Raw genomic sequence first — 27,507 nt, forward strand, 5'->3', positions numbered from 1 at the left:
ACGTAAACATGCATAACGTTAGCATGTTTCAAATACCAAGTTGTATGACTGTAAGGTGTATGGCTGTGGAATTAGGCAAAAGAAGGGTAACATTTTCAAAAAAATGCTAGCACTTTGATGTTAACCTGTTAGCATGCTAACGTTAGGACGCTAACAGTTAACATGTGTCACATTCCAAGTTATATGACTCTAAGGTGTATGGCTGCGGAATCAGCCAAAAAAGCGTAAAAATTGCAAAAAAAAAGTTAGCACTTTGATGTTAGTTTGCTAGCATGCTAACGTTAGCTCACTAACAGTTAACATGTGTCACATTCCAAGTTGTATGACTCTGAGGTGTATGGCTGCGGAATTAGACAAAAAAGTGTAATTTTAGCTGGAAAAGTTGCCATGCTAATGTTAGGTGTATGGCTGGGGAATTAGAGAAAAATAGAGTTCAATTAGCTGAAAAAGTTAACACTTTAATATTAGCATGCTAACATTAGCATGCTAGCAGTTAACAAGTGTCACATACCAAATTATATGACTAGGGTAAACGGTTGCAAAATTAGCTAAAAAAGCTAGCACTTTAATGTTAGCATGCCAACGTAAACATGCATAACGTTAGCATGTTTCAAATACCAAGTTGTATGACTGTAAGGTGTATGGCTGTGGAATTAGACAAAAGAAGCGTAACATTTTCAAAAAAATGCTAGCACTTTGATGTTAACCTGCTAGCATGCTAACGTTAGGACGCTAACAGTTAACATGTGTCACGTTATATGACTAAGGTGTATGGCTGCGGAATTAGCCAAAAAAGCGTAATATTTGCAAAAAAAAAGTTAGCACTTTCATGTTAGCCAGGAAACATGCTAACTAGAGATGTCCAATAATGGCTTTTTTGACGATATCCGATATTGTCCAACTCTTAATTACCGATTCCGATATCAACCGATACCGATATATACAGTCGTGGAATTAATACATTATTATGCCTAATTTTATTGTGATGCCCCGCTGGATGCATTAAACAATGTAACAAGGTTCACCAAAATAAATCAACTCAAGTTATGGAAAAATTTGCCAACATGGCACTGCCATATTTATTATTGAAGTCATAAAGTGCATTATTTGTTTTAACATGCCTCAAAACAGCAGCTTGGAATTTGGGACATGCTCTCCCTGAGAGAGCATGAGGAGGTTGAGGTGGGCGGGGTTGGGGTGTCGGGGGGGGGTTGTATATTGTAGCGTCCCGGAAGAGTTAGTGCTGCAAAGGGTTCTGGGTATTTGTTCTGTTGTGTTTATGTTGTGTTACGGTGCGGATGTCCTCCTGAAATGTGTTTGTCATTCTTGTTTGGTGTGGGTTCACAGTGTGGCGCATATTTGTAACAGTGTTAAAGTTGTTTATACGGCCACCCTCAGTGTGACCTGTATGGCTGTTGACCAAGTATGCCTTGCATTCACTTGTGTGTGTGAAAAGCCGAAGATATTATGTGACTGGACTGGCACGCAAAGGAAGTGCCTTTAAGGTTTATTGGCGCTCTGTACTTCTCCCTACGTCCGTGTACACAGCGGCCTTTTAAAAAGTCATACATTTTACTTTTTGAAACCGATAATTTCCGATCTTACATTTTAAAGCATTTAGGACATCCCTAATGCTACCTTTAGCACTTGGAATGTGTCACATTCCAAGTTATGACTCGAAGGTGTATGGCTGCGGAGTCAGACAAAAAAGTATAATTTTAGCTGGAAAAGTTGCCAGGCTAATGTTAGCATACTACATACTTGCCAACCTTGAGACCTCCGATTTCGGGAGGTGGGGGGCGTGGTCGGGGGTGGGGCGGGGGGCGTGGTTAAGATAGATATATATATATATAAGAAATACTTAACTTTCAGTGAATTCTAGCTATATATATATATATATATATATATATATAAAAATAAATAAAAGAAATACTTGAATTTCAGTGTTCATTTATTTACACATATACACACACATAACACTCATCTACTCATTGTTGAGTTAAGGGTTGAATTGTCCATCCTTGTTCTATTCTCTGTCACTATTTCAGAACACACACATTATACAAATAAACATTATAAAATCAATAAGAAAACGGGAGCTCTAATTTGGGAGTCTGAATTAGGATCAGAAGTTCCTATATAAACATTGCGCACTCACGTCGCCTTTTTGTATTGATTACTGCAGCTGTGCACTGGATTCATTCACAAATACAAACTACAACTCACAAACACTTTAGAGTTAGGCTCCACCATCAGAATGTGTACTTAAACTTATAAAGATCACATGGATATTATTCAGTGAGTTGATTCACCAAAACTAACCTGTTATACAGGAGGAAAAAGCACACAGGACGTTTCAATTGTTCACAGACTGGTCGCGCTCATCAGAATGACCAGACACTTCCGGTCTGCAGGTGATAGCATTCAATTGGGAAGAAACGCCCTACTGCCCCCTACTGACCAATGTGAATACTGCTTAATGTGTAATGACAGCTCCAAAAACGAATTCAAACCACAAAATAAAATAAATAAATCCCGGGCTCGGGATCTTTCTGTGTGGAGTTTGCATGTTCTCCCCGTGACTGCGTGGGTTCCCTCCGGGTACTCCGGCTTCCTCCCACCTCCAAAGACATGCACCTGGGGATAAGTTGATTGGCAACACTAAATTGGCCCTAGTGTGTGGATGTGAGTGTGAATGTTGTCTGTCTATCTGTGTTGGCCCTGCGATGAGGTGGCGAGTTGTCCAGGGTGTACCCCGCCTTCCGCCCGATTGTAGCTGAGATAGGCTCCAGCGCCCCCCGCGACCCCAAAGGGAATAAGCGGTAGAAAATGGATGGATGGATGGGAACACAAAAATGTGACACATTATGGGTGGGTCACATATGCATGTACAGTAGATGGCAGTATTGTCCTGTTTAAAAGTGTCACAACATTGCTGTTTACGGCAGACGAACTGCTTTATGGTAGACGAAAACTTGACTGCTGTTGTGTGTTGTTACCGCGCTGGAAGGACGTTAATGAAACTGCCTAACAATAAACCCACATAAGAAACCAAGAACTCGCCCTCCATCATTAGCTGTTTATATTGTGGGAAAGCGGACGTGTGAACAGGCTGTCAACACGTCACTCAGGTCCGCATGGAGCTGGAGGGGGCGTGGCCTCCAGCTCCGCCTGAATTTCGGGAGATTTTCGGGAGAAAATTTGGCCCGGGAGGTTTTCGGGAGAGGCGCTGAATTTCGGGAGTCTCCCGGAAAATCCGGGAGGGTTGGCAAGTATGGCATACTAGCATGCTAACGTTAAAAAGCTAGCACATGACTGGGTAAGAAGAAATACCAAAATGAGTGAGGAGCTGTGTTTGTGTCAACTTCCTGTCTTATGCCTCTCCCTTTTGAGCTGAATAGCTAAAACAGGTCAATTTCATTTTCGTCACCTGTTTATTGTTGACTTGTCTGGCCGCCTGCTCGCAGAGGTCCGCATCGCGGCGGTAGAAGCGTTGTGCCAGCTGGCTCGCTCGTCTCCCAGCTTCGCCGAGAAGTGTCTGGACTTCCTGGTGGACATGTTCAACGACGAGATCGAGGAAGTGCGCTTGCAGTCCATCCACGTGCTGAGAGAGATCTCCACACACATCACCCTGAGGGAGGACCAGCTGGACACCGTGTTGGCCGTCCTGGAGGTCTGCACAACACGCGCGTCCTTGCGCACGCCAGTTCCTTTACAAGCTTCCCGTTTGTGGTCAGGACTCGTCTCGGGACATCAGAGAAGCTCTGCACGAGTTACTTTGCTACACCAACGTCTCCACCAAGGAGTGCATCCAGCTGGCTCTGCTGGAGCTGCTCAAGAACCTCAACAAGTATCCCTCGGACCGGAACTCTGTCTGGAAGTGAGACCGCACGCTTACACACTCTCTTTATTAGTAAACCTTAGCAGGACATTTTGTAAGTAAGTACATTTTATTTATGCAGCGCTGTACAAAACATAGGTGAGGTAAAACAACAATTACATTAAAGGCCTACTGAAATGAATTTTTTTAATTTGAACGGGGATAGCAGATCCATTCTATGTGTCATACTTGATCATTTCGCGATATTGCCATATTTTTGCTGAAAGGATTTAGTATAGAACAACGACGATAAAGTTTGCAACTTTTGGTCGCTGATAAAAAAAAAAGCCTTGCCTGTACCGGAAGTAGCGTGATGTCACAAGTTGAAAGTGTCCTCACATTTCCCCATTGTTTACACCAGCAGCGAGAGCGATTGGGACCGAGAAAGCGACGATTACCCCATTAATTTGAGCCAGGATGAAAGATTCGTGGATGAGGAACGTGAGAGTGAAGTATTAGAGTGCAGTGCAGGACACATCTTTTTTCGCTCTGACCGTAACTTAGGTACAAGGGCTCATTGGATTCCACACTCTCTCCTTTTTTTATTGTGGATCACGGATTTGTATTTTAAACCACCTCGGATACTATATCCTCTTGAAAATGTGAGTCGAGAACGGGAAATGTACATTCACAGTGACTTTTATCTCCACGACAATACATCGGTGAAGCACTTTAGCTACGGAGCTAACGTGATAGCATCGGGCTTAACTGCAGATAGAAACAAAATAAATAAACCCCTGACTGGAAGGATAGACAGAATATCAACAATGCTACCAAACTCTGGACCTGTAACCACACGGTTAATGCTGTACCGCCTGACGAAGCCTAGCTATGCTGTTGCTAACGACGCCATTGAATCTAACTTAGCTACGGACCTCGACAGAGCTATGATAAAAACATTAGCTCTCCACCTACGCCAACCCTCATCTGCTCATCAACACCGAAGCTCACCTGCGTTCCAGCGATCGACGGAGCGACGAAGGACTTCACCTGATCATCGATGCGGTCGGCGGCTAGCATTGGATAGCGCGTCTGCTATCCAAGTCAAAGTCCTCCTGGTTGTGTTGCTGTAGCCAGACGCTAATACACCGATTGCATCTACAGCTTACTTCTTTGCAGTCTCCATTGTTCATTAAACAAATTGCAAGAGATTCACCAACACAGATGTCCAGTATACTGTGGAATTTTGCGATGAAAACTGAGCTTTTTGTATTGGATACAATGGCGTCCCAATACTTCCGTTTCAACCATCGACGTCACGCGCATACGTCATCATACCTAAACGTTTTCAACCGGAAGTTTCGCAGGAAATTTAAAATTGCACTTTATAAGTTAACCCGGCTGCATTGGCATGTGTTGCAATGTTAAGATTTCATCATTGATGTATAAACTATCAGACTGCGTGGTCGGTAGTAGTGGGTTTCAGTAGGCCTTTAAAACAACAGGGACAAACCAACCAATATTTGTATAGCACCTTACAACATCACAATGGTGCTTTACAGCAGTGGTCCCCAACCACCGGTCCGGGGACCGGTACCGGTCTGTGAAGCATTTACTACCGGGCCGCAGAGAAACATAAATAATGTATAAAGGACTGCATTTTCTCCGACTTAACTTTGGCCTGTCCCACTAGACCAGGTGTGTCAAACTGGTTTTCATTGAGGGCCACACCGCAGTCATGACTGCCATTAGAGGGCCGTTTGTAACAGTAAATAATTAATGAATTTGCCTATGACTTTAAATATATATAAAAAAATTATTCTTACGTAAAGAGTAAAAAACAAATCTGCGTATTTTACCAGTTTTTTACAGAAAAAAAGTTGCCAGACTTTTACTGTAAAATATGTTTTTTATTCTTTTTTTTTTCATATTGTAAATAGAAATACAGTACTGCTGATTCATTTTATTTTAGCAACTTAGCTGCCAGTTTTTTACCATAATCTGTGGATTTTACAGTAAAAAAAAAACCCAAAACTGACAGCTCAGTGGACAGCATTTTACTATAAAAAAAAAAAAAACATTGGTCGTTTTTTTTCAACTTACAAAAAAAAACTCCCTAAATTTTACAGTAAAATCTATTGGTCATTTTTATAGTGTACAATTTGTTGGATAACTTGCTTCGAAACCATAAGTTAAGCAGATATTTATGTATTTATTTGGATTTTGACCAATAAAGTTAGATGATATATTTGTTGCAATTTTGGACACAATTATTTGTCCCTGTCAAACTACGAAAAAAAACGTAATACCTTTTAGTAAGAAAATAAGAAAGTAAAGAAAGAAAATATAAGGTATTTTATTGACACATTATTTCCAGGGATACCTGGGATTTATATAGCGCTTTTCTAAGTACTGTTGCGTTTGGACCAGTTGTTCCTCCCAGGGAATTCAAGTCACAAGTCCTTCCCAAACTCTTTACGACACTTAAAGCTGAGTTGAAAAACCACCAGAGACAGAATAGGTATTTCGTAATATATTTGCAAAGCTTTGTAAACATACTGAGACCAGTCCAGCATAGAACATTCAATCGCGCCGCTAAGATGGTCTGTCCCCCCTTGAAAAACCCTCTCCCCTCTTAAGTATCTCTTCCTCCCACCCTCGCAGTCTTGTCCCTCCAGCCAAAACACATGCCCATTGTCCTCCGCACCTGGACATAAGGCTAGATAAGAGAAAGGAGTATCTCTCTTTCTTACATTCCTCATTCAAGGTTTAAGCACACAGTAATTGCAGACAACCAAAAGACCACAATTGGAAGAAAAACACTAGCTGTTTTGTAATATGATTACGAAATGAAAAGAAGTAACACTTAAATATGGATATATTGGGGAACAGTGCAGTGGCAGGGAGCAGCTAGAGATCGTTTACTATGGCAGAAACATGCTGAGGCTTTCGTCCAGCAGTGGACTGACAACGGCTGATGATGATGATGATGAAAAGACCACAATTGGAAGAAAAACACTAGCTGTTTTGTAATATGATTATGAAATGAAAAGAAGTAACACTTAAATACGGATATATGTAAATATCTGCCTCCGACAATTCCCCCTTCAGATCTTCTAAAAAGATCTTTATCACTAGTACAACACTTCTAAAATACGCCCCTCTTTGAGCAAGCTCGTAAAAAAAATAAAAGCATGTTGCTTTATATGTAGAACCCATCATTCATTCACACCTGGTGGTGGTAAGCTACTTTCATAGCCACAGCTGCCCTGGGGTAGACTGACGGAAGCGTGGCTGCAATTTGCGCCAACGGCCCCTCCAACCACCACCTATCATTCATCATTCAATTCACCGGTGTGAGTGGCACCGGGGACAAAGGGTGAAGTGTCCCGCCCAAGGACACAAAGGCAGCGATTTTTTGGATGGTAAGAGGCGGGGAGCGAACCTGCAACCCTCAGGTTTCTGGCACGGTTGCTCTACCCACTACGCCATGCCGCCCCAGTGGCATGGCGTAGGTGGAGGGCCAGATCTGGTCCGCAGGCCTTGAGTTTGACACCTGTGCACTCGACACAGCAATGAGCTTGTTTATAGATGTACAATAAAACCCCTCATAGAAAGTTGCTATTTGTTATAACTTAGTGACATGATACAATGCACATTAATGAACATAAATATAAATGTGACAGATTGTAGACAAAGGCTCATTGTGCGCCTAATGTAAGGAATAAGTTTGATTGAGTGTGACCAGTAGATGGCAGTCAAACATAAGAGATAAGTGTAGGCTGCACTATGATGGGTCTCAAGTAAACAACATCAACATTTTAAATGTTCTGTTTAAAATATATAACATTACACACGGCGCTCAAAAATCTATCAAAATGTTTTAGTATGACTTTGGTAAGCTATGAAGCCACACCGCTTGAAGGATTGTCGGCGCATTAAACATAGGAGTATTATTATGGTGTGTGTATAAGGTAAGACATACTATCTGGCGTTTTGTTTCGCAATATTACGCAAAAGCAACTTTTCTTACCTTCTGGTACCTGCTTATCTGTATTTGGGATCTGCATAAGTCCTGAAAAATTGTGCGCGTCCCCGCCGATGCCGTAGTCGATAAGCGTCTGCTTTTTCTCTATCTTCTTGTTATGGGACTTTCATCCTCCGCTGTTGCCATTTCTAGTATAAAGTAGTGTAAAGTTCTTACTTATATCTGTCAGTAAACTCGCCATGAAAGCGCTAAAACATACCGGTGTAGTGAGTTTACATTAATCACCAAAGGAACTTTAGTTATTAAGAGTTCAGGTCGGACGGTTTTTCACGGGACACATTTCCCGTGTGGTTGTTTCCGGATGAGGAGATGCTGCTCCGTTGTTGATTGAAGTAAAGTCTGAATGTCATTAAAAGAGTTAGCGCCATCTTTTGACACTTCTTCCACTCCCGTCCTTGCACGCTACACCGCTACAACAAAGATGACAGAGAAAAGACGCTGTCGAAGGTGAGCCACGTAAATAAGACCGCCCACAAAACGGCGCATCCTGAAGCGACTGTCAGAAAGCGGCTTGAAGATGATGTATAAAACATCATCTATGCAACATTTTGACCAAAGAACCACCATTACATGTTATGTAGACCACAAGGAAGTCTTTTACATTTAGAAACAAATAATATGACTCCTTTAATGCGCCAAAGGTGAAAAAAGATACAAAAAATAGACCATTCATCGGCAGTGCGCCTTATAATCCGGTGCGCCCTATGGTCCGGAAAATACGGTAGGTTTTTAGTTGAGATTTAAAAGCTTCTAGCTCCGTGATGGTTCGCAACTCAGGTGGGAGGGAATTTCATAACTTGGGTGCGGATGCGGAAAAAGAACCATCACCCCATTTTTTTAACTTGAGTCCTCGGTACTTCCAAAGATGTGTGTAAAGATGGTCGCAGATTCCTTGGTGGGTGGCGAACAGTTGAAATATCAGCCAAGTATGCTGGGGCCAGACCATTGATCAGTGACGTGCGGTGAGGTTGATGGCTGGTGAGGCACTGACTTCATCACAGTCAGATTTACAAACATATGAACCCTAACAAGTATCTTATTCACCATTTGATTGGCAGCAGTTAACGGGTTATGTTTAAAAGCTCATACCAGCATTCTTCCCTGCTTGGCACTCAGCATCAAGGCTTGGAATTGGGGGTTAAATCACCAAAAATGATTCCCGGGCGCGGCGCCGCTGCTGCCCACTGCTCCCCTCACCTCCCAGGGGGTGAACAAGGGGATGGGTCAAATGTAGAGGACAAATTTCATTACACCTAGTGTGTGTGTGACAATCATTGGTACTTTAACTTAACTTTAACTTTACACGTACAAACTGTAGCACACAAAAAAGCACATTTAATAAAAAAAACTTTATTATGGTCTTATCTTTACTTATAAATGAAGTCCACAACTAAAGCCCTCACTTAAACTTTCCACGTGCAAGATTGAATCTATTTAAAAAAGTGTAACCGAGGGTTTATAAATGTCGCCTATACTGTATGAAACTACAAAATAACAAACACGGAGGCTCCAGTTTACACGAGGACCACTTTATTTACCTTCTTTCAAAAACCTCCGCTCCACTACAACATGTCATCACTTCCACTCTTGGCGCCTTCAAAATAAGAGCTCAAGGCATATACTGTATAACAGCGCATAACAGGAACTTAACATCACAAATAGGAAAGCCCATAAAAATAGGTTACAAAAGTTATTTAATAAGAAGCCAAAAAGTGCAAAAACAATAATGTTCATGTTGGAGGAGTTGTGAATTAGATACACCTGCAGTCTGCAGGTGTACCTAATGTTGTGACCCTGCAGTTTTTGCACTTTTTGGCTTCTTATGAAATAACTTTTTTAAATAGATTCAATCTTGCACGTGGAAAGTTTAAGTGTGGGCTCTAGTTGATATAACAATTCTACGGCAGGGGGTGCAGGAGGCGGGGCTACTGAAGCCTCAGCCAGTGCGTCTTTTGCAGCCGTTTTATGATCGCTCAGCACAAGAAATACGTTACACACATACAGTTGTTGACAAAATACACTGTACATTATATACCTCAGCTAACTAAACTATGGAAATATATAATATAATTCATATAGCAAGCAATACAGTCTCACTGCACAGCAGGCCAGCAGTTAGCCGAGTCCGTCCACGTTGAGGCACTGAGTGACGTGCCTCAACTGGCTGCTGTTCACCGCACCGTCTCTTCTCAGTATTTGAACGGCAAATGTGAAAATTCAGCGATTTTGAATAAAAATTATCTAAAACTGGTGAAGTTAAATGGAAAATAACTTTATAGTATAATCACTGCATACATATAACAATTTAATTAATTTTTTTTCTTTTTACATTTTTTTTCTTTCCATGATGGCAGGTGAGGCCCCGCCTCACCTGCCTCTAGTGACCGCACGTCACTGCCATTGATGGCCTTAAAAACAAAAAGAAGGATTTTAAAATGTATTCTAGAACGTACTGGGAGCCAATGGAGAGCAAAGAGAACCGGGGTAACATGGGTATGTTTTGGAGTATGAGTGAGAGCAGCTGCGTTTTCTACTTAGTACATTATAGAGGGCATTACAGTAGTCCAGTCAAACATTTTTAAAAGTCCATTACTAAAAAATAAGTTTTTAAATGTTTTTAAAAGATGTTTTTATCTTCGTGCAAAATGAGTCCTTTGCTGACCTGATGGTTTTTGCTGATCTGATGGTTTTCCTTCACATCTGTATTTTAGGTGTCTCAAGTTTTTGGGTTCCCGCCACCCAATGTTAGTGTTGCCTCTGGTCCCTGAACTCCTCAGCACACACCCGTACTTTGACACACCGGAACCAGACATGGACGACCCAGCTTGTATCCTCACATGTTGGCACGCGGTCAAGAGGTGTGTCGCTCCTTCCAATATTTCTTCTTCTTAAATTCTGCCGACCTCAGATATTGCGGTCCTGGTGTTGGTATTCAACGCAGCCAAGTCGTGTCCCACCATGCCGGCGCTCTTCTCCGACCACACCTTCAGACACTACGCCTACCTGAGGGATAGTCTGTCACACCTGGTCCCACCTCTCCGAGTGAGAACTCTTACTTCTCTTCTTTGTCTTTTCACCGAGGGGCTGCAGCTATCGATTATATTGGTAATCAAGTAATCTAATCAATTAGTTTGTGCAAGTAATCGTAGAAAACACGCTGTATAACTGCTGTGTCCAGCTGATTTTCTAATGGCTCGTGGCACATTCTAAAAATTTTATTACCAAAAAAAAAAAAAGTGGAATAAAAGCACAAACGGGTGTACTGTAACAAGAAAACATTGAAATGTTGACACTGGTAACACAAAGAGGCTGTTCGTTGCTCAAAAACTAATAACGAATCAAAATAATGTTGTTATGAATTATTGACCCAGTCAAGGCTCCAATTACTTTCAAATATTTCACTTTGAAAAATGTTTTGGAATTTTCCCCCATATTTTGTGTTTACCTTATCACAACCAAAGTTTTCTTTGACAAAGAGCATAACACCTAAAATAATAAATAAAGCGCACAATGGACTGTTAGATATGAGGTGGATGTAGAGATTCAAGTATTGGAAGTGAAAAGAATAATAATTATGACTTATTCTTCACACTTTTATGAATGGGACCCTTTTGGATCCCCGATACCTTTAGTGTGTACATATTAGAGATGCGCGGATAGGCAATTATTTCATCCGCAACCGCATCACAAAAGTCGTCAACCATCCACCATCCGCCATCCACCCGAACCAACATTTTATCAAAACCACACCCGCCCGCACCCGCCCGTTGTTATATATCTAATATAGACGATGCAAGGCATTAGTGAGGTTAAAAAGCTTTTGCCTGTTAAAGAAAGGAGACTGATCCAATGCAGCAGAGACATTCAATGCGTGCCACGCATCTCTTGGCCACGCATTCGTGGCTAAGAGATATTAATGCGTGATAATATTATTTATCATTATTATAATATTATTGTCATTTCCATTAAGAAAGTGTTGACTATTGTTGCCAATGCCCTCAGATCAGGAGTGCGTTCCTCACACTTTGTGTGCGCAGTTGCAGCAAGCCGAACGAGGCTTTTAAGAAGTTAAAAAAATGTTTTAGAAAGACTAGGCCTATATTTTCGTTAGGTAAAAAAAATGTTCTGAATTTATTTCAATGAATATTAACTTGTTAACGTTATAATGCTCAAATAGGGACGAGGGCGGGGTGCACAGTGAAGCAGTGAACAATTTCGCGACAAAGATGAACCTTTATTGATTGATCTGCAGCCATGACAAAATATCAGACAATCTCCATTGTCAACGACAGGCAGGAAAATAAAGATAAACACATAGCCTATGTTGTAGGCATAGGCATAGGGTCATACGTTTTTAAGTTGAAATAAAAAAATAAATAAAACATGTGCCTCATAAGCCTTAGGCTGTCAATCAGGCGCACAAACTTAAATTATACAATAACATATGTATGTCATCCCTATTTAAACAAAAATATATTAAATTAATAATAATAATAAATTACCTGCAACTTATTGGCAAAGGCAAATAGCTGAAGGGGAGAAATCAAACCCATCAGACTGCACTTTATCATCAAACTTGAATTATAATGAAAATAGACGGTCGCGACAAACAAAGCAGGCTAAATATCCTTACATTGTTGCCAATCGGAGATGCGCTTCACTTGAAAGCGAGGCCAAATAATTATTCACACATAGTAGTATATCTCGAATAGAAAAAAACCACAATAAACAACGCAATTGCCTTAATTCCTTTGCATTGTAGTGCGCCCAAACAACACGTAACCATCAAAATTATTCAGCTGACCGAACTCAATATAGGTTAGACATGGGCTTATTTGGTATAGCCTATAGGTAACGTAGACTAATTCGTTTAACATATCCAACCGTATGTCTACTTACTTTTTTTTTTGTTAGCACTATGCAGGAATAAAATGGCATCTACAGTGCCAGGATTCATGTGAGAGCGCCTGGCCTCTAAAATGCGCCCTGCTGCGCTGAAGGAGCGCTCACTTGCGCCACTGTTGCTGGGACGCGGTGCCTGATGAAAAATTGACTGTTTCCAAGAGTGGTGCTCGTTTTTCGTATGTGGGTAACAACATTTAACTATGTATATATACAGGTAAAAGCCAGTAAATTAGAATATTTTGAAAAACTTGATTTATTTCAGTAATTGCATTCAAAAGGTGTAACTTGTACATTATATTTATTCATTGCACACAGACTGATGCATTCAAATGTTTATTTCATTTAATTTTGATGATTTGAAGTGGCAACAAATGAAAATCCAAAATTCCGTGTGTCACAAAATTAGAATATTACTTAAGGCTAATACAAAAAAGGGATTTTTAGAAATGTTGGCCAACTGAAAAGTATGAAAATGAAAAATATGAGCATGTGCAATACTCAATACTTGGTTGGAGCTCCTTTTGCCTCAATTACTGCGTTAATGCGGCGTGGCATGGAGTCGATGAGTTTCTGGCACTGCTCAGGTGTTATGAGAGCCCAGGTTGCTCTGATAGTGGCCTTCAACTCTTCTGCGTTTTTGGGTCTGGCATTCTGCATCTTCCTTTTCACAATACCCCACAGATTTTCTATGGGGCTAAGGTCAGGGGAGTTGGCGGGCCAATTTAGAACAGAAATACCATGGTCCGTAAACCAGGCACGGGTAGATTTTGCGCTGTGTGCAGGCCCCAAGTCCTGTTGGAACTTGAAATCTCCATCTCCATAGAGCAGGTCAGCAGCAGGAAGCATGAAGTGCTCTAAAACTTGCTGGTACACGGCTGCGTTGACCCTGGATCTCAGGAAACAGAGTGGGCCGACACCAGCAGATGACATGGCACCCCAAACCATCACTGATGGTGGAAACTTTACACAAGACTTCAGGCAACGTGGATCCTGTGCCTCTCCTGTCTTCCTCCAGACTCTGGGACCTCGATTTCCAAAGGAAATGCAAAATTTGCATGGTTGGGTGATGGTTTGGGGTGCCATGTCATCTGCTGGTGTCGGTCCACTCTGTTTCCTAACCCTAGCAGGGGTGTATAATGTATCCCGGAAGAGTTAGGGCTGCATGGGATTCTGGGTGTTTGTTCTCTTGTGTTTATGTTGTGTTAAGGTGCAGATGTTCAAAGTGTGGCGCATTATTAGTAAGAGTGTTAAAGTTGTTTTATATGGTCACCGTCAGTGTAACCTGTGTGGCTGTTGACCAAGTATGCCTTGCTGTCATGTACGTGTGCAAGCAGAAGATGTATATTGTATAAAAGTTGTTAGGCTGGCACGCTGTTAATGCAGATTATAGAGGGCGCTGAATGTTGTACCATCATAGCACGCCCTTTTTATATCTGTAAGGGTGAAAATCGGTGAATATTGATCCCGGGAGTTTTCTGCGAGAGGCACTGAAATCCGGAAGTCTCACGGGAAAATTGGGGGGTTCAGCAAGTAAGCTGCTGAGCCGCATCAGAGTGATCAAAGAGCCGCATGCGGCCCCGGAGCCGCGGGTTGCCGACCCCTGGCCTAAATGTATATTTTGAGGAAAATAGTTAAAATAAACAAAAAAGAAATTCTGCTTGTCGTACCCTCATTCTTTTTCCCCTATAAATGCACATCAACATTGAAATTCCACAATTGTTATTTATTTATTTTTGCACTTTTAACATCCATCCATTTTCTACCGCTTATTCCCTTCGGGGTCGCGGGGGGCGCTGGAGCCTATCTCAGCTACAATCGGGCGAAAGGCGGGGTACACCCTGGACAAGTCGCCACATCATCGCAGGGCCAACACAGATAGACAGACAACATTCACACTCACATTCACGTGTGTAATTGAAATAAATAAACTCTGCTGTTCGCCTTCACACAGATGACCCACACACTACTCTCTCATATGTGTTCTATGGCAGCGACCGCGCAGAAACTATGTCCCGGGAACGCCATATTGTCCCAATCTGATACATTTTAGTCAGTTAGTTAAACTTATTTGACGATTAATCAAAGCAACAGAATATGAATCAAAGCTTTTTTGTCATGCATTAATCGTTGCAACCCTAATTCCTTTTACTGACTCATGAGTCGTTTTCTCACTGATTGTTCAGGAACTCGACTCACTCAAACCCAGAAAAATTCTGAAACGCAGCAATTTTATATTGATGCACTGGAGTTTGGGAAAAGGTTTGTTGGTTTGTTGACTAACTAGTACTGCTAAAAGCCAAAACATACGAATGCGGAACGTACACAGAGATTCTTGTAGCAATGCTCAGCGTGTATTTTTAACATTATACCCATCTGCATATTGCCACCCAAGCATATCAGAAAATTCAAATCAGGCCAATGTTTGAATTAAATGTTTCCCACAACTCACCTTCCCGCCACACTTAATGTGCCCAGTCGTTAATAGGCTGTAACATTTTGTTCGTAGCAGCTGGTGGTGAGTACCACTCGTCGATAATACGCCTTCCTTTTGTGGCATTTAATGACTGTACATGCCACCCATGGTCTCTTTAACTCGCTGCTTCTGCAAAACCTTGTCCTAGGGCTGGACAATTAATAGTATTTTGATTTTGGTTTCTCACGATCAGGAAAATATTCTAATAAAAAAAACAATTAATGGGCCACGCAACGTGCATGTAAATTCCTGAGCTTGTGACGGTGAAACAGATGAGTGAGCGTATGAGTAAAAAAAAAAACCCACTAGAAGTTTGGGATGCATACCTGGCAACAACTACGGTTTTCCCGTAATGAGCACGTTTTTTTTTATCCATTCCGGTTTACGGCTGCAGTGGTAAAATCTACGGTTTTAAAGGCTTAAAGGCCTACTGAAATGCGATTTTCTTATTTAAACGGGGATCGCAGGTCCATTCTATGTGTCATACTTGATCATTTCGCGATATTGCCATATTTTTGCTGAAAGGATTTAGTAGAGAACATCGACGATAAAGTTCGCAACTTTTGGTCGGTGATAAAAAAGCCTTGCCTGTACCGGAAGTAGCAGACGATATGCGCGTGACGTCACAGGTTGTGGAGCTCCTCACATCTGCACATTGTTTACAATCATGGCCACCAGCAGCGAGAGCGATTCGGACCGAGAAAGCGACGATTTCCCAATTAATTTGAGCGAGGATGAAAGATTTGTGGATGAGGAAAGTGAGAGTGAAGGACTAAAGGGCAGTGGGAGCGATTCAGATAGGGAAGATGCTGTGAGAGGCGGCTGGGAATGACTAAAACAGTAAATAAACACAAGACATATATATACTCTATTAGCCACAACACAACCAGGCTTATATTTAATATGCCACAAATTAATCCCGCATAACAAACACCTCCCCCCTCCCGTCCATATAACCCGCCAATACAACTCAAACACCTGCACAACACACTCAATCCCACAGCCCAAAGTACTGTTCACCTCCCCAAAGATCATACAGCACATATATTTCCCCAAAGTCCCCAAAGTTACGTACGTGACATGCACATAGCGGCACGCACGTACGGGCAAGCGATCAAATGTTTGGAAGCCGCAGCTGCATGCGTACTCACGGTACCGCGTCTGCGCATCCAACTCAAAGTCCTCCTGGTAAGAGTCTCTGTTGTCCCAGTTCGCCACAGGCCAATGATAAAGCTTGACTGTCATCTTTCGGGAATGTAAACAATGAAATGTGTTCTCTGGCACAACAGGCAAGGGGTGCTTTCTACGGCGGGGGTGCGTTATCCGGTACAACACCTGCCGCAATACACCGCTTCCCACCTACAGCTTTCTTCTTTGCTGTCTCCATTGTTCATTGAAGACATTGCAAAGGATTCACCAACACAGATGTCCAGAATACTGTGGAATTTTGCGATGAAAACAGACGACTTAATAGCTGGCCACCATGCTGTCCCAAAATGTCCTCTACAATCCGTGACGTCACGCGCAGGCGTCATCATACCAAGACGTTTTCAGCAGGATATTTTGCGCAAAATTTAAAATTGCACTTTAGTATTGGCATGTGTTGCAATGTTAAGATTTCATCATTGATATATAAACTATCAGACTGCGTGGTCGGTACTAGTGGCTTTCAGTAGGCCTTTAACTACATTTCCCAGTAGCTTGGCAGTAGCTTCGCTACTTCTTAAACAAGTAACGATTTTCGTAGCTTAGCTATTTTTAGACCCATGTAGTGGTTAACTAAACTACATGCCACAAAAGAAAAGAAGAGGAAGAGAGAAATGGACTAGTGCAACTCCACGGGCAGGGGACAAAATATACAGGTATTTAATTTTTTGTCGGGGGGCTTCGCCTGTGGCCCCTGGATCCTGGCTACGAGGCTTTTTGAGTTTCAAAAATTGTCAGGTATGAGGTTGTCACAATGGTTGCTACTTTTAATTTGACACAGTGCTCGCATGCCTAATTAATAATCAACAAAAAAAGGAAGACATTCCTGCGTTCACATAACCACGGAGTCACAGAATTGGCCAATAAACCGGAATCCTCTGTTAAACGCAAAATATCATGGAAATTGACATAAATGTGAGTGAAATGCTGTCATTTTTAGAAGAAAGAACATTTGTTTGGGAAAATAATGTGTCCGGGGCCAATCATTCATCCCGAAACACGTCCTAAACTAAACAACGTGAAGACTGCCTCTTGTAAAGTTAAAGTCCCAACGATTGTCACACACACACTTGGTGTGGTGAAATTTGTCCTCTGCATTTGACCCATCCCCATGTTCACCCCCTGGGAGGTGAGGGGAGCAGTGAGCAGCAGCATGCGCCGGGAATCATTTGGTGATTTAATCCCCAATTCCAACCCTTGATGCTGAGTGCCAAGCAGGGAGCCAATAGGTCCCATTTTTTGTAGTCTTTGGTATGACTTGGCCAGGGTTTGAACTCACAACCTCCCAGTCTCAGGGCGGACACTCTAACCACAAGGCCACCGAGCTGGTTAGGAACCTAAAGCTAGCAAGAACAATCCGTACACCTACAACACATCTCATCTGCTCGTGTTGTTGTGAACGACATCATGGATGTAAGATCAATGTACAAACAGGACCGCAGTCGCACCTTTTAGTTTTTTTATTGAATTAAACTGCCTCAAATCGTGTTAACCTTCAATGTATGCCACAAAAGAGTCTATATACAGGGCGGTACAGCTCGGTTGGTTGAGTGGCCGTGCCAGCAACTTGACGGTTCCAGGTTCGATCCCCGCTTCCACCATCCTAGTCACTGCCGTTGTGTCCTTGGGCAAGACACTTTACCCACCTGCTCCCAGTGCCACCCACACTGCTTTAAATGTACAAACCCCGTTTCCATATGAGTTGGGAAATTGTGTTAGATGTAAATATAAACGGAATACAATGATTTGCAAATCCTTTTCAACCCATATTCAGTTGAATATGCTACAAAGACAACATATTTGATGTTCAAACTCATAAACTTAATTTTTTTTTTGCAAATAATAATTAACTTAGAATTTCATGGCTGCAACATGTGACAAAGTAGTTGGGAAAGGGCATGTTCACCACTGTGTTACATGGCCTTTCCTTTTAACAACACTCAGTAAATGTTTGGGAACTGAGCAGACACATTTTATAAGCTTCTCAGGTGGAATTGTTTCCCATTCTTGCTTGATGTACAGCTTAAGTCCGGGGGTCTCCGTTGTGCTATTTTAGGCTTCATAATGCGCCACACATTTTCAATGGGAGACAGGTCTGGACTACAGACAGGCCAGTCTAGTACCCGCACTCTTTTACTATGAAGCTACGTTGATACAACACGTGGCTTGGCATTGTCTTGCTGAAATTAGCAGGGGCGTCCATGGTAACGTTGCTTGGATGGCAACATATGTTGCTCCAAAACCTGTATGTATCTTTCAGCATTAATGGCGCCTTCACAGATGTGTAAGTTGCCCATGTCTTGGGCACTAATACACCCCCATACCATCACAGATGCTGGCTTTTCAACTTTGCGCCTATAACAATCCGAATGGTTCTTTTCCTCTTTGGTCCGGAGGACACGACGTCCACAGTTTCCAAAAACAATTTGAAATGTGGACTCGTCAGACCACAGAACACTTTTCCACTTTGTATCAGTCCATCTTAAATGAGCTCAGGCCCAGCGAAGCCGACGGCGTTTCTGGGTGTTGTTGATGAACTGTTTTCGCCTTGCATAGGAGAGTTTTAACTTGCACTTACAGATGTAGCGACCAACTATAGTTACTGACAGTGGGTTTCTGAAGTGTTCCTGAGCCCATGTGGTGATATCCTTTACACACTGATGTCGCTTGTTGATGCAGTACAGCCTGAGAGATCGAAGGTCACAGGCTTAGCTGCTTACGTGCAGTGATTTCTCCAGATTCTCTGAACCCTTTGATGATATTACGGACCGTAGATGGTGAAATCCCTAAATTCCCTGCAATAGCTGGTTGAGAAAGGTTTTTCTTAAACTGTTCAACAATTTGCTCACGCATTTGTTAACAAAGTGGTGACCCTCGCCCCATCCTTGTTTGTGAATGACTGAGCATTTCATGGAATCTACTTTTTTACCCAATCATGGCACCCACCTGTTCCCAATTTGCCTGTTCACCTGTGGGATGTTCCAAATAAGTGTTTGATGAGCATTCCTCAACTTTATCAGTATTTATTGCTACCTTTCCTAACTTCTTTGTCACGTGTTGCTGGCATCAAATTCTAAAGTCAATGATTATTTGCAACAACAAAAAATGTTTATCAGTTTGAACATCAAATTTGTTGTCTTTGTAGCATATTCAACTGAATATGGGTTGAAAATAATTTGCAAATCATTGTATTCCGTTTATATTTACATCTAACACAATTTCCCAACTCATATGGAAACGGGGTTTGTAACTTAGATATTTTGGGTTTCACTGTATAAAAGCGCTTTGAGTCACTAGAGAAAAGCGCTATATAAATATAATTCACTTCACTTCACAAAGCTCAGAACAGCGGCACAACTCCCCCCTTCACAATAAGAGCACTCTGCGCAACATCCGGTCCGCTATTAAAACAAAGGTTTCAAAAAAGTACCTTACACAAGAATAATGTACTTAAGTCACTTAAAACATTTACAAAAAATATTATGCTTGGACTTAAATTATTGGTAAAAATTGTCCAAAGATGTATTGCACCAAAAAATTTGAAGATTTTTGCATTTTATTGAATTTCATTCATGACACATAAAACATATGGTGGTAAAATAAGTGTAAAAGGTAAAAAAACGAATTAAATGTTGTTGTTTTTTTTTATCAGAAATGAGAATGTTGTTGATTTATTATGGTGCTATTGTTATTTAAATGTATTGTTGTTAATATTATTTTTTATTTTCTTTATTATTTATTCGTTACTAATTTATATTTGTTATTCTTTTAAATCCTATTCAAAGTTGAGTTTTAGTGGTACAATAAATACTCATGTTTTCAGATTACCGGTAATGATTAATTGTGTTCTTAATAGTGATTTTAATATCAAAATAATCTGGAATTTTAGTTGTTTAGCCCTACCTTGTCGTCAGTGCAGGAAGCCACGACAGAAAAATGTAGACTTTGTGCAGGCAATGAACAAGTTCATGGTGCACTTTAAAGCCATACAAACGAAGAGCAAGTGCCCGAAGAGTCCTCCATAAGAGTCCATCCAAGTTTTAACCCTGGTCCCTGTCGCTTGGTCTTGTTCCGCTTTAGCTGCCTGGAAGGAAGCAGGTTCACGGTTTGGACTCTGTAGATTCTGGATCGGAGTCGGGTTCCGTGGAATCAGCCAAGCTCTTCCTGCAGCAGAGTCTGGACAGGATCAGCACCATTCAGAACCTGGAAGCACCCGGAGCTCAGGACCTGCTCATTTTCACCATACGGTAAGGTGTTTGCACAAGAACACACAAACTTTGTGGTCACTTTAACTCTGACTTTGTGTTTGTTTGTTTTTTAGTGACCTGCAGAGACTGGGTCAGCTGCAGACGGAACTTGCTGGAGCTGCCGACTTCTGCGCTACGTACCTGCGCTGCCAGCTGCTGCTCATCAAGGTGGGACTACGTCTGTGTTCATTTTGTTGACTCAAAATATTTGTCTTAGTCATCGTTAGCGACCTATTTTCCCCTCACTAAAATAGGGCGATAACTAATCAAAACAATTGCACGTTGACTAAAACAATGACGAAATTGATCGACAATTTAGTCAAAGAATAAAAATTAGATGTTGACAGAGACAAAATCCAATCATATTTAATTTTGTCTTTATGCGAGTGGGACAAGTTAGAGATCTATCCAATCACAATTTCATGTGGGAGAGGGCCTTTTGATTTTTCACAAGACTGTATTGTTACCCACCTCAATACAATACAAATGACTCCAGGGTTTCCCCTAAACTGCCAAGTTATCTGTGGTGGTGGGGGCGTGGTTATGGGTGCGGTCACAATGACATCATTGAGTAATTTGCTATGATACGGTATGATTTTCTACAAAAAGGCTCCAAAAATGTATACATATATTTAAAACAAATCTATTATTATTAATTAGTCTTAAGATTTTTTTATCGTTTTGCCATATTTTTAATTGTTGCTGCTTTTTGTACAATTTACTTTATTGAGATTTTTCAAGTGTTGTTGGTAGTTGTTTTTTATTAAAAACAACTGCCAACAAATCTAGCATCTTCTTCTGGTGTTTAGAGACTCTACTATTGCAACAACACATCATCAGTAAAGTAGGGTAAAACTAACCTGTCTCACGACGGTCTAAACCCACCTCACGTTCCCTATTAGCTGCAGCGAGCATGATGTCAAACTTGCTTGGCGTTGCTGCTCCAGTTGGACTTTCTTTTCTTAAAAGCCGCCACTGTCCTCCAAATAATTGCATATTTTGCAGATGACCATCCGCGGGTATGTCTGGGATATATATATATATATATATATATATATATACATATATATACATATATATACATGTGTATATAAATTGTTGCGTTTTGGACCAGTTGTTCCTCCCAGGGAATTCAAGTCACAAGTCGCTCCCAAGCTCTTTACGACACTTAAAGCTGAGTTGAAAAACCACCAGAGACAGAAAAGGTATTTTGTAATATATTTTCAAAACTTTGCAGATATACATTTGAGACCAGTCCAGCATAGAACATTCTATCGCCCCGCCAAACTGGTCTGTCTCCCCCCGAAACCCCCTCTTCCCTCTTAAGTCGCAGGCAGTCATCTTTCTCTAGCCAAAACAAATGGTTATTATCGCTCTCTCTAACATTCCTCACTTCAAGGTTAAGCACACAGTTTTGCAGACAACCAAAAGACCACATTTGGAAGAAAAACACTAGCTGTTTTGTAATATGACAATGAAATCAAAAGAAGTAACATTTAAATTCGGATATATGTAAATATCTGCCTCCGACAATATATATATATATAAATATATATATATATATATATACTACCGTTCAAAAGTTTGGGGTCACCCAAACAATTTTGTGTTTTCCATGAAAAGTCACACTTATTCACCACTATACGTTGTGAAATGAATAGAAAATAGAGTCAAGACATTGACAAGGTTAGAAATAATGATTTGTATTTTTTTTTACATCAAACTTTGCTTTCGTCAAAGAATCCTCCATTTGCAGCAATTACAGCATTGCAGACCTTTGGCATTCTAGCTGTTAATTTGTTCAGGTAATCTGGAGAAATTGCACCCCACGCTTCCAGAAGCAGCTCCCACAAGTTGGATTGGTTGGATGGGCACTTCTTGCGTACCATACGGTCAAGCTGCTCCCACAACAGCTCAATGGGGTTCAGATCTGGTGACTGCGCTGGCCACTCCATTACCGATAGAATACCAGCTGCCTGCTTCTTCTCTAAATAGTTCTTGCACAATTTGGAGGTGTGTTTTGGGTCATTGTCCTGTTATGGGATGAAATTGGCTCCAATCAAGCGCTGTCCACTGGGTATGGCGTGATAGCCTTCCTTATTCAGAATCCCTTTTACCCTGTACAAATCTCCCACCTTACCAGCACCAAAGCAACCCCAGACCATCACATTACCTCCACCATGCTTAACAGATGGCGTCAGGCATTCTTCCAGCGTCTTTTCAGTTGTTCTGCGTCTCACAAACGTTCTTCTTTGTGATCCAAACACCTCAAACTTGGATTCCTGTCCACAACACTTTTTTTCAGTCTTCCTCTGTCCAATGTCTGTGTTCTTTTGCCCATCTTAATCTTTTTCTTTTATTGGCCAGTCTCAGATATGGCTTTTTCTTTGCCACTCTGCCATGAAGCCCAGAATCCCGCAGCCGCCTCTTCACTGTAGATGTTGACACTGGTGTTTTGCGGGTACTATTTAATGAAGATGCCAGTTGGGGACCTGTGAGGCGTCTGTTTCTCAAACTAGAGACTCTAATGTACTTATCTTCTTGCTCAGTTGTGCAACACGGCCTCCCACTTCTTTTTCTACTCTGGTTAGAGCCTGTTTGTGCTGTCCTCTGAAGGGAGTAGCACACACCGTTGTAGGAAATCTTAAATTTCTTAGCAATTTCTCGCATGGAATAGCCTTCATTTCTAAGAACAAGAATAGACTGTCGAGTTTCAGATGAAAGTTCTCTTTTTCTGGCCATTTTGAGCGTTTAATTGACCCCACAAATGTGATGCTCCAGAAACTCAATCTGCTCAAAGGAAGGTCAGTTTTGTAGCTTCTGTAACGAGCTAAACTGTTTTCAGATGTGTGAACATGATTGCACAAGGGTTTTCTAATCATCAATTAGCCTTCTGAGCCAATGAGCAAACACATTGTACCATTAGAACACTGGAGTGATAGTTGCTGGAAATGGGCTTCTATACACCTATGTAGATATTGCACCAAAAACCAGACATTTGCAGCTAGAATAGTCATTTACCACATTAGCAATGTATAGAGTGTATTTCTTTAAAGTTAAGACTAGTTTAAAGTTATCTTCATTGAAAAGTAAAGTGCTTTTCCTTCAAAAATAAAGACATTTCAATGTGACCCCAAACTTTTGAACGGTAGTTGTGTGTATATATATATATAAATCACGTCCACATCACAGACATGCTGACAACGCTCCAGACAATGGCGTTTACATCTGGTTTCAGTAGCGCGGTTTTCAGTGATCAAAGTCTTTATTCGGTGGTCAAGTTTTCGGTACATCTCTTGTCAATAGGGCGCAAATAATAAGCTATATGTATATATCAATTAATTCTGTAACGAATGAGGAAGTGTTGTTGTGTGTCCGGGGAAGCGCGGACTCACGAGACGGTACAAAACCTGTTGGAATTGTGCCGTTTGTTATCATAATATTGGTAATACAAGTTAAAAATAGCACCAGACTTTGTGTCATTACTTCTGGAGGCTACAGTACCGGTATATTATATCACTTTAATTTGTTTTCAAGTAAAAAAAAAAAAGTTAGACTTAGACAAACTTTATTGATCCACAAAATAAATTGTTCAGTGTAGCGTAATAAAAATGCCGTGGCAGCGCGCCACATTCAGTTACATTTAGGGGACACCCTGGACTCGTACTGTGCTGAATTACTATTACTATTAAAGACGGTAGAGCAGGAGCACGACTGCTTACTCTACCACCACTTTTGTTGTACACCATGGGTGAGCTTGTCCGTCAACTCAAAAAGCAACATACCCGTACAGTGCACTTTTTAATCAATGTCCTTGGCACACTGTTCAGTTTGACAACTCGACAACCCAAAAGAGCTGATTTGTCATTTTTCAAGCTAACCTAAAGAAAGACAGGTATGTGGGATATAAATACCTTCTGATCTGCACCAGAGTACCGGACTACAAGTGTGAATGCACCCTATGTAGTTTAAAGGTTGCTGTATTTAAATATCGTCAAAAGACTATGACTAAAACCAAAATAAAAACTGTTATCAAAATTCCATTGGACTAGGTTTGCTGTTTTACAAGTGTGAATGCACCCTATGTAGGGTTTAAAGAGCAAAACCTGGAAGTCTGCTTAATAAACTTGTATTCACCTGAGCTGACCCCAGCCTTTTCCCGGTTACCCTCAGGCTTTGCAGGACAAGTTGTGGAACATGGCGGTCCCTCTGTGCCTCAAACAGAACGTCACAGCTATGGCGGCCGCTCATCAGGTCAGTGTGCGCCCCGACATGCCCGCGACGGTGCCGGTGCTATGTGACGTGTTTGTCTGTGTGGGTTGTAGGTCCTGGAGGAGAGCTACAAGCTGGAGTTCATGTACAGCGGTCTGGAGAGCAGACAGGTGGCCATCGCGCATCACGTGCGGCTGCAGGCCAAAGCCCTGCGGCTCATCCTGAGCGCTCGCACCACACACGGGTGGGTACGCCGCGTGGGCGTCATCGCCACAACGAACCGCAGCTTTCCCTCATGGTCACTTTTGTCCGCAGGCAGGAGCCTCTCATCAGCAGCAGTGAAAAGTTCCTGCAGGAGCTGGAGTCTTTTCACAGGTGAGTGCCGCCAGGCCGTGGTTCCACTAAGGTTAGGTACGCCTCATTTGAGTCCTCACTCCACTTTGTGAAACCTTCAGGCTGTTCCCGGCAGAGCTGCCTCACTTCCAGGACAGCTTTGTTGACAAACTTTTGGAGCTGACGCCGCGCCTTTCGTCCTGCAAGCCTGCAGAGCTGGTCAAGATTCTGCAGTCGGCCCTGAGGCAGAGCGCTCTGCTGCAGCTTTCGCTGCCTCAACAGGTGCGTTCACACTTGCCATGTTTGCTCCGTGTGCGGCACGCTTCCTTTGGTCAAGCTTACACACGGTCTTGAACAGGGCTGTCCAAACTTTTTTCTTTGAGGGCCCCACACTATTTTCAAAACCATAACTGTGTGTTTGTGTGTGTATTAGAGATGCGCGGATAGGCAATTATTTCATCCGCAACCGCATCACAAAAGTCGTCAACCATCCGCATCCACCCGAACTAACATTTAATCAAAACCGCACCCGCCCGCACCCGCCCGTTGTTATATATCTAATATAGACGATGCAAGGCATTAGTGAGGTTATAAAGCTTTTGCCTGTTAAAGAAAGGAGACTGATCCAATGCAGCAGACACATTCAATGCGTGCCACGCTGTCACGGCCCAGACGCACACTAGTGCGCAATCATCTGGGAGCCGCGCTGAGCGCACCTCCAAGCGCGCTCGCGCCACTCAAACTGCTGCAGGCAGCTGCGTTCTATCTTGTTTTAACATCCTGTGGCACTCTTCTGGGATCACGGCGGACGAAACTGCTCATGCTCAGGGTGTTTGTGGAGGTTCGGGGTTTTGCACAAATGTGATGCACCATGTTAGATGTCCCGGTTTTGTGACTGTCGTAGACATAAACAGCGTCGCAGCTCTTGCAAATCACGTAGCCAGCATTACTATCATCCTGATTTACAACCTCATAAAAACGAGTCCACGCTGAACTTTTCTGGCCTTTTTTTCCCCTGGTCTTTAGTATTCCCTTTTTTAGTTTGTCGCGTACCACGTTTGCTGCCGGCGTTGCCATCTCTTTTTTTTTTCTTCTTCTGTTGTGGCATATGCAGCAGGTGCCTGCTCGTTTTTCGTATGTGGGTAACAACATTTAACTATGTATATATATTTCCGAATTGGTTTAACTGCCACCCGCCTGAATCTATTTAAAATCTAATTTTTTTTTATTTCAACCGCCCGACCCGACCCGCGGATAAAATCTAATTTTTTTTTATTTCAACCGCCCGACCCGCGGATAATCCGCGGACTCCGCGGTTGTGTCCGCAAACCGCGCATCTCTAGTGTGTATGCATATATGCATATGTATGTGTACCGTATTTTTCGGACTATAAGTCGCAGTTTTTTTCATAGTTTGGCTAGGGGTGCGACTTATATTCAGGAGCGACTTATGTGTGAAATTAACACATTAGCGTAAAATATCAAATAATATTATTTATCTCATTCACGTAAGAGACTAGACGTATAAGATTTCGTGGGATTTAGCGATTAGGAGTGACAGATTGTTTGGTAAACGTATAGTATGTTCTATATGTTATAGTTATTTGAATGACTCTTACCATAATATGTTACGTTAACATACCAGTTGGTTATTTATGCCTCATATAACGTACACTTATTCAGCCTGTTGTTCTTTATTTATTTTAAAATGCCTTTCAAATGTCTATTTTTGGTGTTGGGTTTTATCAAATAAATTTCCCCCAAAAATGCGACTTGTACTCCAATGCGACTTATATATGTTTTTTTCCTTCTTTATTATGCATTTTCGGCCGGTGCGACTTATACTCCGGAGCGACTTATAGTCTGAAAAATATGGTGTATATATATATGTATATGCATATAAATGCATATGTATACATATATGAATATATACAGTATATCAATTGATATATGTACATATATCAATATTATACATATGTATATATACTATATGTAGGTATATGTATATGTATATATGTATCCATCCATCCATTTTCTACCGCTTATATATATATATATATATATATATATATATATATATATATATATATGTGTGTATATAAATATATATATATAAATATATATATATATACACACACACATATATATATATATATATATATATATATATATATATATATATATATATATATATATATATATATATATATATATATATATATATATATATATAGGTCTGTAATTTTCATCATAGGTACACTTCA

The 27,507-nt window shown here is 41.4% G+C and overlaps 1 protein-coding gene across 1 annotated transcript in view; it reads left to right on the forward strand.

The window, feature by feature from the left end:
* ints4 (integrator complex subunit 4) overlaps nucleotides 1–27,507 on the forward strand; it is a 54,641-nt gene that overhangs the window by 18,959 nt on the left and 8,175 nt on the right. The window contains exons 12-21 of the mRNA XM_061972488.1: nucleotides 3,468–3,673; nucleotides 3,738–3,880; nucleotides 10,580–10,695; nucleotides 10,777–10,910; nucleotides 20,533–20,699; nucleotides 20,774–20,867; nucleotides 24,873–24,953; nucleotides 25,025–25,155; nucleotides 25,227–25,286; nucleotides 25,367–25,526. Of these exons, the coding sequence (XP_061828472.1) occupies nucleotides 3,468–3,673; nucleotides 3,738–3,880; nucleotides 10,580–10,695; nucleotides 10,777–10,910; nucleotides 20,533–20,699; nucleotides 20,774–20,867; nucleotides 24,873–24,953; nucleotides 25,025–25,155; nucleotides 25,227–25,286; nucleotides 25,367–25,526 (1,292 nt within the window). The remainder of the gene's footprint in view (nucleotides 1–3,467; nucleotides 3,674–3,737; nucleotides 3,881–10,579; nucleotides 10,696–10,776; nucleotides 10,911–20,532; nucleotides 20,700–20,773; nucleotides 20,868–24,872; nucleotides 24,954–25,024; nucleotides 25,156–25,226; nucleotides 25,287–25,366; nucleotides 25,527–27,507) is intronic.

The sequence above is a fragment of the Nerophis lumbriciformis genome, linkage group LG17, assembly GCF_033978685.3.
Source record: "Nerophis lumbriciformis linkage group LG17, RoL_Nlum_v2.1, whole genome shotgun sequence".
Taxonomy (NCBI): Eukaryota; Metazoa; Chordata; class Actinopteri; order Syngnathiformes; family Syngnathidae; genus Nerophis; species Nerophis lumbriciformis.